This window comes from Eleutherodactylus coqui, chromosome 3, assembly GCF_035609145.1.
Source record: "Eleutherodactylus coqui strain aEleCoq1 chromosome 3, aEleCoq1.hap1, whole genome shotgun sequence".
NCBI classification, from domain to species: Eukaryota; Metazoa; Chordata; class Amphibia; order Anura; family Eleutherodactylidae; genus Eleutherodactylus; species Eleutherodactylus coqui.
In genome coordinates, this window is record NC_089839.1 from 37,732,417 (window position 1) to 37,743,459 (window position 11,043).

The 11,043-nt window shown below is 43.5% G+C and overlaps 1 protein-coding gene across 6 annotated transcripts in view; it reads right to left on the minus strand.

The window, feature by feature from the left end:
* EHBP1 (EH domain binding protein 1) overlaps positions 1 to 11,043 on the minus strand; it is a 365,541-nt gene that overhangs the window by 238,229 nt on the left and 116,269 nt on the right. For 3 of the 6 annotated variants that reach the window (XM_066595504.1, XM_066595506.1, XM_066595503.1), the window contains exons 8-9: positions 7,554 to 7,658; positions 2,190 to 2,312 (exon numbers count right to left, since the gene is read on the minus strand). In XM_066595504.1, the coding sequence (XP_066451601.1) occupies positions 2,190 to 2,312; positions 7,554 to 7,658 (228 nt within the window). The remainder of the gene's footprint in view (positions 1 to 2,189; positions 2,313 to 7,553; positions 7,659 to 11,043) is intronic. The other 3 variants (XM_066595508.1, XM_066595507.1, XM_066595505.1) reach the window with 1 other exon arrangement.

Genomic DNA, 11,043 nt, shown 5'->3' on the forward strand with positions numbered 1-11,043 from the left:
TAATGGCAGTTAGAACAATCCCTGGATCAACGTTTGAAAGCTCCTACCTGACTCCAAGACCTGGATCAACAACCCCGCTGGTTATTTAATGTCTATATCCTGTAATATCATAGCACTCTTAAAAGACATCTAGTCCCCTGCGGCTTTATTCCCACAAGCGTATACTGGCTGCGATTTTCATGGCTGGCCGATATACACTACGATCTGAGGAGTAAAAACTTGTGAACAGGCGCCGGTTCAGATGGCATCAGCCCCAATGCATATATGTCGAGGCTGATATGCCACTGCCCCTTCCCTCCCCCTTGCCAGCTCACCTCATCTCTCCTCCCCTCTGGCTGTTTGCAATAGCAGGGGGTAGGATTGGGCCCCTCCCATTGCAATCAGTCATGCTGCTAAACTCCCTCCCACCTCCCTTCTCTGGCTGCTGTCATTGGCTCCAATAGGAACCCATGAAGCGGCCGACATAGTCAGGCCCGAAAGATAGTTCCAGGGCAATGCATCAGATCGTAACGTATATCGGCCGACTGTGAAAACGGCGGGCCGATATATGCTCGTGGTAAAGAGCCCCGAGTACTTGACTGGAAAACCTCTTTAATTGGTGGTGGGTTAGGGCAGGAATTTTACATACAATCTAATTCAATTTAATGTAGGGTTTGGTTCATATCGGTGTCGGAAGCTTCATTCAAAGCCTCTGATACACATCTGGTACAAAATTTGTCAGGTGCCATTCCTGTTCGAATGCTTCTTTTGCTTTTGTTATTCAGCTCCCATGACAGAAGTAGAAGGGTGAACAAAACCTAAATAGATCCAACATTCTATGAAATTTTCTAGAGCTGTTTGTTTCTGATATGTAGCTAACTATGGCCACAGAGACATGATAAATAATTTTCGCCTGAAGCCACTACTAAGGAGCTTATATAACCCCTACTGAACGCTGATAAATCCATATTTGGTGAGCTCCCCCTTGTGGCCACAGAAACAATTCTATTTTTTAAAATCCAGCTTCTGATGAACGACACAAGAGGGGTTTCCTATTATCTGGAAACTCCTCTAAATGCCTGGAAAACTAAAAGGGATTATCAGCACCCAATGCAATAAATGCTTCTAAGTAAAAACATCAGATGATATAGGTGGCAGCTTGGAAAAGTCTGTTGGAGGGAGCTCTATCATCAGAGTGGGTCTGTGTTATTGTGATGTATGAAATAGACAAGTGATGAAGAGTACAAGGTGTGATCAAACATAAGGTAAAGTCGCCTGGTGCAAGCACTGAGTCATGACTGGCTCCTAGTGTGACGTCACATTGTGATATTTTCTTGTAGTGGTTTGCCATTGCCTTCCCTAATAACTATTATCTGTGCATTTTTCACACATCCAAATAGGGTTGACGAGGATCGAACACAGGACCTCCTGCACTGCAGCTGGGGGCTCTTCATGTTGAGCTATCCAAGACAGGACTGTCTCACGAAGAGAATACAGTCCATAGCAGCGTCATTGAGTGTACCACTTATTAGCGTGCGTGGATAGCCAATACCTCTCCTATGGTCAACAGAGACAGTCACATGATCAGCACCAATGACGTTTGTCAAAGGTGGCCAATCCCTCAACTAGAAGTGGTGGAGTGATATACAGCTCCAATCTCTTGGTGAGACAGACTGTAGGAAGACATTTCCGCTTCAGCTTGTACAACAGCTACTTCAGCACATTGATGTGTGTAAGTTAAAACCGCTAGAGAGATAGAAATTGATCGTCCTCCTGGGTTAAGGCCCATTTACACACAAAGATAACCTTTCAAACAACTGAAAGATTTTGCGATCACTTTGCATAAAGTGTTAATAGCCGTTAACACTTTATCTTCATTTGCATGTAAAAGGCCTTGAGGAGCTGTTTGCAAAGCCCAGCATGTGATAAATCACACACCAGCTGTACAAACAGCGGCATTGTTCTGCTCGCAGTTGACAGCATATTACAGTGTTATCTGCCAGCTCCCGTGGAGATAATAGCGTTCGATCTATTGAGAGACACTTTACCTCACAGTGTCTGCCGATGGATTTTAAGTTCACCTTAAAATCATCGTTCAAAAAAAAGTGCTCGATGCCCGTGTTTACATGTGACGATTTTCGCTCATTTTCGGTTGTTTGAACTAATTTTGAGTGATAATTGTTACGTGTAAAGGGGCCTTTAGTTGTTACCTTCAGAGTCTGGGTCTCCAAATGGATTTAGTTCCGTTGCGTCAGAGCCTTCGAAGGGGTTTGATCCAGAATTCACCATGTCTTGCTCCTCTTCATCCAGAAAATTTAACTTGTTAATAAGCTCTACAACAGATAAAGAAGGATTCAAAAAACACTAAAGCAAAAAGATTTCCGCTACCAACATATTCATTACTTGTATGCGGACATGCAAAAAACAATGCAAAATGAAAACACACATAATAAATGAATATTTATATAAAATATGGTCATGCTCACACAGCGCTTCAATAACAGGGACACAACTACAAGTGCTTTAAATGGGCGTCTGTTTTTTGTAGCAAACCCAACACTTCCACCATAGGGTGGCAATCGTGCAAGAGGGATTATAAAGTTACAAGTAATAACGCGGATCGGAGAATAACTGCACTTCTTTCGAGTGGAGGTGTGAAATGTGGTGTGTGGATGGAAGTCAGACGACGGGTTTTTACATTGGTACCGAGACAGTCACCAGTAGACCAAGCACTCGTAATACTCTTCTATAGGGCTTGTCATGGATTAGAAAAACATGGCTGCTTTCTTCCAAACATAGTGCCACCACCCTATGTATACAGGGCTGTGTTTGGTATTGCAGCTTAGCTCCACCGAAGTGAATGGGAACGGAGCTGCAATACCAGACAAAACCCGTAGACAAAGACGGTGCTGTGCTTGGAAGAACTCAGCCATGGTTTTCTAACCATGTACAACCCTTTTAAGAAGAGGTTGTTAAAAAACATGACTAAGTAAAACTATTGTCACTTTGTATGCCAATAGGCAAGATTTTCATCACATACGGCAGGAATAATTTATTTATGGCCTACCTATAGAACAGGTCGACAATAGCAGATCAGCCGCAGTCTGTTGCTCAAGGCCCCAAGTGATTAGCTGTCTGGCAGGGCAGTGCATTGTGCTGATTTCTGCAGGAAGCTGCCAGCTCTGTTCTTACTCAAGTTGGTATTGCAAACTAAATTCCCATTGAAATCAATGGGAGCTTTGCTGTAATACCAAACCTAGCCACTGCAGTGGAAACGGAGCGGTCTACTTCTAGCAGAAATCAACTCAGTGCCCAAATTCACTAGCCTCAACAAATAGCTAATTTGCCAGAGTCCTGGGCAATGAACACCTGTTGATCTACTATTGATACATGCCATAAATATAAATTTATAACTGCATAACCACTTTATGGCTTGGCAATAATGTAGCATCTGAGGGAGTTGGGCAACAAGTCCAACAAAGGAAAGGCCAAAGCTTCTATAAGCTGGACCACTATATACTGATAGGGGCTTGGGGTCGGTTCATACATTACGGATTTGCCTATAGGTTTATTTACAATACGCTGCATAGAAACCAGTTGACTGCCATTGTCAGACTGCAATAACCAAGTATGATAATAAATCTCACTAGAGTAAAGCAGACCATTCACTTGAGAGAATGGTCGGTGGAACACTCATTTGGTCAACAGAGCGCTAACTCTCCTGATCCACCCATACACATGTAAGATCGTCCAGCCTGAGTGTGCATGTGTACTCAATAGGAACGGGCAGAAAGCCCCTGCCAGACAGCTCTGGTGGTGGATTATCTCCCCAAGAACAAAAGGATGGGGTATGTTGAAATCCAACAGCCAGATACTTATCTACCCAACATTGGCCAATAGGGGAGGGTTGGGAGGCACCTGTACACATTAGATGGTCAGCTGGTCCTGCTAAAATCAGTGTCTTTGACCAACAAACATCAAATATGTACAGTAGTGTTAAAAAAAATAGTAGTAAAGTTTGGAAAAACAAAAAAAAATGCAAAATCATTACTTTTATTTCTAGAAATGCTCAGGAAAAACTACACATTCAATTCCAAATCCAAACAATAACATTGATCCAATTTATGTCAACCCTTTACAGAAAGTAAAGAAAAAGGAATTTTGGGTTGTTCCAAAAATAGCAGTTCAGCATTTTCCTAGTCAAAAACTCAAAAATATAAAGTATAAGCTGAAAAAAAAAAATAAGATTTCCCTTCACTTTGAACGACTGAACGAATATTTAGTGGCATAACCATTGTCACTGAGAAATGCTTGACATCTGTGTTGTATGGAGTCTCTGAACAGGTATTCCAGTCCCGGAAGATTGGACTACATCCCACAGTTCTTCTGCATTTGTTGGTGTTGCTTCAAACTGTATTTTTATGTCATCCCACAAGTTGTTTATGGGATTGAAGTTGTGGGATTGGGCCGGCCACTCCACTACCTCAATCCTGGTTGTCTGTAACCAAGATGTTAGAATCATAGAATGGTAGAGCTGGATGGGACCTCCAGGGTCATCGGGTCCAACCCCCTGCTCAATGCAGGATCACTAAATCATCCCAGACAGATGTCTGTCCAGCCTTTGTTTGAAGACTTCCATTGAAGGAGAACTCACCACCTCCTGTGGTAACCTGTTCCACTCAATGATCACCCTCACTGTCAGAAAGCTTTTTCTAATATCTAATCTGTGTCTCCTCCCTTTCAGTTTCATCCCATTGCTTCTAGTCTTTCCTTGTGCAAATGAGAATATAGCTGATCCCTCTGTTATTCGCTTACTGGTGTGTTTTGATTCATTGTCTTGTTAAAATACCCATTTCAATGGCATTTCTTCTTCAGCATTGGGCAACATGATCTCCACAAGTATTTTGATATATTCAAACTGATCCATGATCCCTCGTATACGATAATTAGGCCCAACACCGCGGTGTGAGAAACCTCCCCTTTACATGATTTTTGTACCACCATGCTTTACTTTCTTCACAGTGTACTGTGGCTTCAACTCATTGCTTAGGGGTCATCTGACCTACTGTCTCCGGCCACCAGACCCGAAGAGAATGATTTTGCTTTCATCAGTCCACAAAATGTTGCTCCATTTCTCTTTGGGCCAGTCAATGTGTTCCTTTGCAAATTTTAACCTATTCAGGACACGTTTTTTTCAACAAAGGGACTTTGCAGAGAGTTCTTGCTGGTAACTTGGCTTCACTCATTCGGCTTCTGGTAAGTTCAGGTCTTCTGTGATCCTTCTGGAGGTAATCATTGGCCGAGTCTTTCCCGTTTTGGCGATTCTTCGGTCCATTTTTATAGTAGTTCCCCGATTCCATCAGGTTGAGGTTGCTACTTCAAGGCATATAAGATTATTTCAGCTGAGCTTCCTAGAATTTGCTGCACATCTCTATATGTTTTTCGCTGTCCAATCAACTTTTTAATCAAAAGTAAGTCCTTCATCAGAAAAATGTCTGGAACGACCCATTTTCACCAGTTTTTCTGAAGGAAATGCACTATAACCAACATGTGCAGCATTTGCAACCCTCCTACTTTAAATAAGGATCAAACATGAGCCCGTTATTTCACAGAATTAAAGGGGTTTTCCAGGGAGAATACTATTGGTGACATAGCCTTAGGATAGGTGATCAATAGTTGACCGGCTGGGGTCCGTCACTCAGGACTCCAACCGATCAGCTGAGTGGGCGCATGCTGTCAGCACCGTAAATACACAGAGGTTGGAACTGAAGCAGTGGAAGTCTCCAAGCCGAATTTCTGTAGTGGCCAGCGCTTGTAACTGTTACAAGCGCCGGCCACTACACACAGGGGTTGGTGTAGAGACTTCAGCTACTTCCGCTTCGACCTCTGTATATTTGCAGCGCTGACAGCATGCGCCCGCTCAGCTGATCGGTCGGAACCCGAGCAACGGAGCCCAGCCAATCAACTATTGATGACCTATCTTGATGATGGGTCATCAATAGTAATTCCCTGGAAAACCCCTTTAATGACATCACCAATTTAGCTCCTCATTACTATTATTTTGAAACCTACCCTTTCAATTAATAATTCTATTACTCAAAATGAGCGGCACGTCCTGATTGCTGGGTCTCTTTTTTTTCTATTACTCTACTACTAGAGATGAGCGAGCACGCTCGGATAAAGCAGTTACTCGAGCGAGCATCCTCTTCTCAAGTACCTGCTTACTGGTCCGAGCAGGCTCGGGGGGGAAAGGGAGAGGGAGAGAGAGATCTCTCACTCTCCCCCGCTATCCCCTGCCGCCCCACCGCGGCGCCCCCGAGCCTGCTCGGAGCAGTAAGCAGTTACTCGAGAAGAGCGATGCTCGCTTGAGTAACTGCTTTATCCGAGCGTGCTCGCTCATCTCTGTCTACTACACTTACAAGAAAATTACCTGCTGTATAGAAATATCACTACTACCAAAAACAGTGATCTATCAGGTTAATGAGGTTGGACCACCTTTTCTTTTTAACACTACCGTATGTTCTGCCTTAGGGTGCATTAACATGTAGCGGAAATGCTGCAGATCCACAGCATCGAAAACTGCTTCAATATCTGCACCACTAGTGTGGATTCTGTCTCAGTACCAGCTGTGTATCCATATCTTTCAGCCTTTGAGGAGCTCCTCTCACCTCAGTGCCTGCACACCAAGAGCGAAGCTGGCAACAGGTACTGAACACCACCGCCACTGGTCAGGTGATGCGGATTGCCAGTGGCGGTGGCGTTCAGTAGTTGTTCCCGGTTTCACTCTTAGGGTGCAGGCACTGAGGTCAGAGGAGCTCTTGAAAGTCAGAAATCAGCCGTGGATACTCAACAGATACAGTATCAAAATCCACACCGTTGGTGTAGATTTTGAACCAGATTTGCAGCATTTCCGTTATGTGTGAACAGTCCTTTAGAGTGTAATCACATGCGCAGGTTTTCTCATGATATTTATTGGTGGATTCCACGTAGTTCCCTGCTAGTCAAATGTATATAGTTTTATAATTTTAACCTTTCCATTCCTTTGTTTCCCGAAATATAAGTGCCCCCAGGTGTCCAACAGCCTCTTATGATGGGGTGGGGTCTTTATTACGGCTGTTGGTCATGAAGGCAAGGTTTCCAATATTATTTCATTAGGTAATTACTATTTATTCAAATAGAATCTTGAGGGTATGGTCACACAATGCGGTAACTCATGCGGTCGAACCCTGCCAACGTGGTGGGCAATGGCCACAACTTTTGAAGTCTTCCGGCCACTGCTCGTCATGGTGTTTCGGCAGCATGTGATTACCATTTCTTGAGACTCTACCCTCAGCGTCTTAAAAATTTGAAGCTACCTAACAAAATAAACCATCGACATTAAATATTAACATAAATCACCGTCAGTTTTCATGCTTTCCCTAATCTTTTACCTTGCTGGTTTTACTACAAATGATCACAGACAGCGATGAAGAAAAGCCACAACAACAAAAGATGGAGGCATACACGGCCAGCAGGAGGAAGAAGAAGCAGACAAGTCAGGGACAGGATGACAAAAAATAGCAAAGACCAAAGACCTTCATGAGATCTGGATGGTTTAGCTGCAGGCATGTGTGCTCGCTTTATGGAGTCATCTTGATCTTCATGTAAGCTGCTCAAGGCATTCAATTGGTTTACAATTTCTGTAAACAGAAGTCAGTCAAGAAAGCTATAAGGAAGAAAACTGATTATTACAGGGAAAAAAAGCAAAAAGCATCAGACCGCTGGCCAGAGAGAGAACAGACAGAGGTTAGGCGGCAGAGAAGTGAATGTTATATGGATGACGAGTGGGCTGCATCATTAGATGGAAGACCTCGCTGAAGAAATATAAGCACGGTCCATGCGCGTGGCTATTATAAATCGGTAATGCAGCGCCTATGGTGCCCATAATATATCAGCTTGTGTCCTGATTTTAGAGAGGCACATGCAGGTTTTCCCCAATCCCATGCGGTACTACGGAGGTATTATGCCCTAGTAGTGAAGCACTAACAGTAGTAAGACCAACCCATGGGGACTCCGCATACTGCTATAAAGAGTCTGCTCCCATAAGCCTTGCCATGTGTATGAGCCATTACTAGACAACCTCATTCATATGTAGAATTATCTTTTTTGTAAGTTCCGGTCCTACATGATTCAACATTTTTTCTTAACGTAACTAGACAGGTCACATCTAACTTTACGACAGCCTGATGGCCGCACGGGGACCTTATTTTGGAGTCACATCTTTTGTTTCACCAGATAAAGATTCCTCTGAACCGTGAATTCAGTTGTTAAGCGGCCATTTTGTATCTCCTATGCCTTCTACAGCATACAGCCTTAGGATGGCCATACATTTGTTTGGCCAACAGTTGACTCTTCAGACCTCCCCAGGTGAGCATACATGTGTTTTGTAGAAAGGAGAGAAAGCTGCTCCAAGACACTTCTGGCAGCAACTTATCTCCTGAAAACAAAACGATTGGGTAGGTGAAATCCAACTTTCCCATCCTTATCTCACCCAACATCTGCCATTGTGGAAAGTCTGGAGGCCCCCACAAACATAGGTGATGGGCCGATGACACCAATATTGGCAATCTATATTTAATATATATGGCCATCCACCGTAAGCTACACAAGCAATTTAGGAGATTTCTTAAATTGGTGACAATCATGAAATGAAGCAGGTGGCCACTAAAAGTAGCTCAACTTAAAGGGAACCTGTCACTTCCAGCATCATAGGGCAGGTGACAGGGAGTCGGGTGTAGTATTTTTCATACTTGCCTGCTTCCTGGTTCCCACAGTGTTTATCCCCCCTTAAGATCGCTTGCCGATTGAAATCAGATTCTCTTCATAGTCCTGTGTGTGCGCGCTCTCTCCTATACAAGTCTACGGGAGAGCGCGCATGGGACTTTCCTATAGACCGCTGGATTTTCAGCCAGTGTGCAATCCTCACACCGTATGGACCACAAAACAGCCGAGTATGAAATAGACAACATCGGCCTCCCTGTCACCTGCCCTATCAGCACCATAACTTCATTTATGGTGCTGGAGGGAGGTGACAGGTTCCCTTTAAAGAAAAATCAGCTAAAAATCTAATAATGATCCCACAGTCATTCTGATATGAGAATCCTATAGGTTCAGTTTTCTCGTCCAATTACCCCACTACCCAATAAAATAGGGTGGTCAGCTATGACTGGTAGCCCTCTATATTCGGGGGAATCAGGATAATTAGTATTGCGATATATTTTAGGCACGCACTATGTCTTGGGATAGTATTGGACTCCGAACTTTCCTTTACTTTCTATATTAAATCACCTGCACCTCAAAAAAATCTGCAGAATCTGCCCTTTTCTCACCATGGAGACATCAAAAACTCCTATTGTTGCCCTGATCCATTCTCAGCTTGATAACTGCAACTTGCTACTGATTGGTCTTTCCCTCACCAAAGTTTTCCCACTCCAATCTGTTCCGAATGTCACAGCCAGGCTTATCTTTTTATCCAGCTGGCACTCCAATGTTTTCACCTGATGCCACTCTTTGCCCCAATGCTTCCACCCTATCAGTCACTACACTAGCTGCTTATCAAATATACAGGGTGATCAAAAGCTAGAGACAATTGGAATATGTTTTCAAAGAACATGTAGGAAATTTTGCAGAACACTTCGATGGGTGGAAAAAAGTTTTGGCACTATGGGCGGGCCTGCCTGACAGCCATCTTGGTGGTAGCCCTCTTGGATTCAGCCCAAGAAACTCCAATGAAAAGGTGTAATGGGATACATGGTTTAAGGGTAGAATTTCATCAGAAATTGATAGGTGATGCCATTTTTGCAATACCTGCAACCATTTTCGAGTTATGGATGATGTTTAATTATGTGGAATGGAAAACAATAATCACATGTCTTTTCAGTTAACAGAAAGTGTCGTTAACAATTCAAGATAGAATTGAGACCATCCTTATGGTCAGTAACAGAAGTTCACGTGACGTGGCCGAGGCTTTCAGTCAAGAACTCCCAGGAAGACAGACAATGAGTGCACGAACGGAGAACTGGTCATCCAAATAGGGTTTCCGATCCCCAGGTGTTGATAGCTGTGTTGGCGGTTTTCAAGAGCAACCTACAGCATCACTTAAAGGGCGACTATAGCAAAAACACATTTTCCATCTCTGCCCCCCTTACCTGATTGTCTGTCACACTCTGGAGTTCTCCTCTGGGTATTGCAGCCACTTTCATGCAGTGCTGAAGCTCATCAGGCACCATCTTGGCAGAGATTTTTTTACATTCAGCTTAACATCAATACAATGATCCATCGGCACAGCATTAGCTAGACGCTATTACTATTTTTGTCTGCTGGGGGGGACAGTTTAATTATCATTACATTCTAAATTCACCTAAACAAACTATAGCCCATAAGTATGCAGTCAGTAGGATGAGCTGTGATCCCCTCTATTATGACTGTGTGACAGGAGGTGTGAGATCATCATCAGTAACTATGACAGGGACAGTGTGCCCCTCTAGGCAATTTCTGTTGTAGGGTCTATATAAACAGCATCACACAAACTGAGAATTTGACTAGAAAATGAACACATCCCACCAAATAGATCTGAGCTGGTCAGAATTGAGATAACACGATCATTTCCCTAACTGGATCCAGAGGGGCAGTTCCAATTTTGAACCACTTTCCGGATGGATCCTCAGTCTGCCCGGGCATGCCCCCATATCCTGCGCCTAGTGTAATTCAGCACACTTCACTCCTCCCTGCAGTGAGAGTCCTAAGTTGTGTGTGACTCGCACTGCTCTGCTGGATTGCTCCTGAGCAGCGCCTCTGTCTGGTCTGACAAAGTCTTCATCATGCCAGCACCCCTCTATCACTTCGGGACTGTCTGGGGCTGGTATATAATAGTAGGTCAGTCTTCATGTAAAAAATAAAAAAATAATTTAAAATTTAACTTTAACCTGTAAATTAATCAACATTAAAAATGGCAATAAATAGTTTGTATTAAGCCAAGCATTACTACAACTGACAAGGCATGCTGGAGATGTAGTTCTAATAACA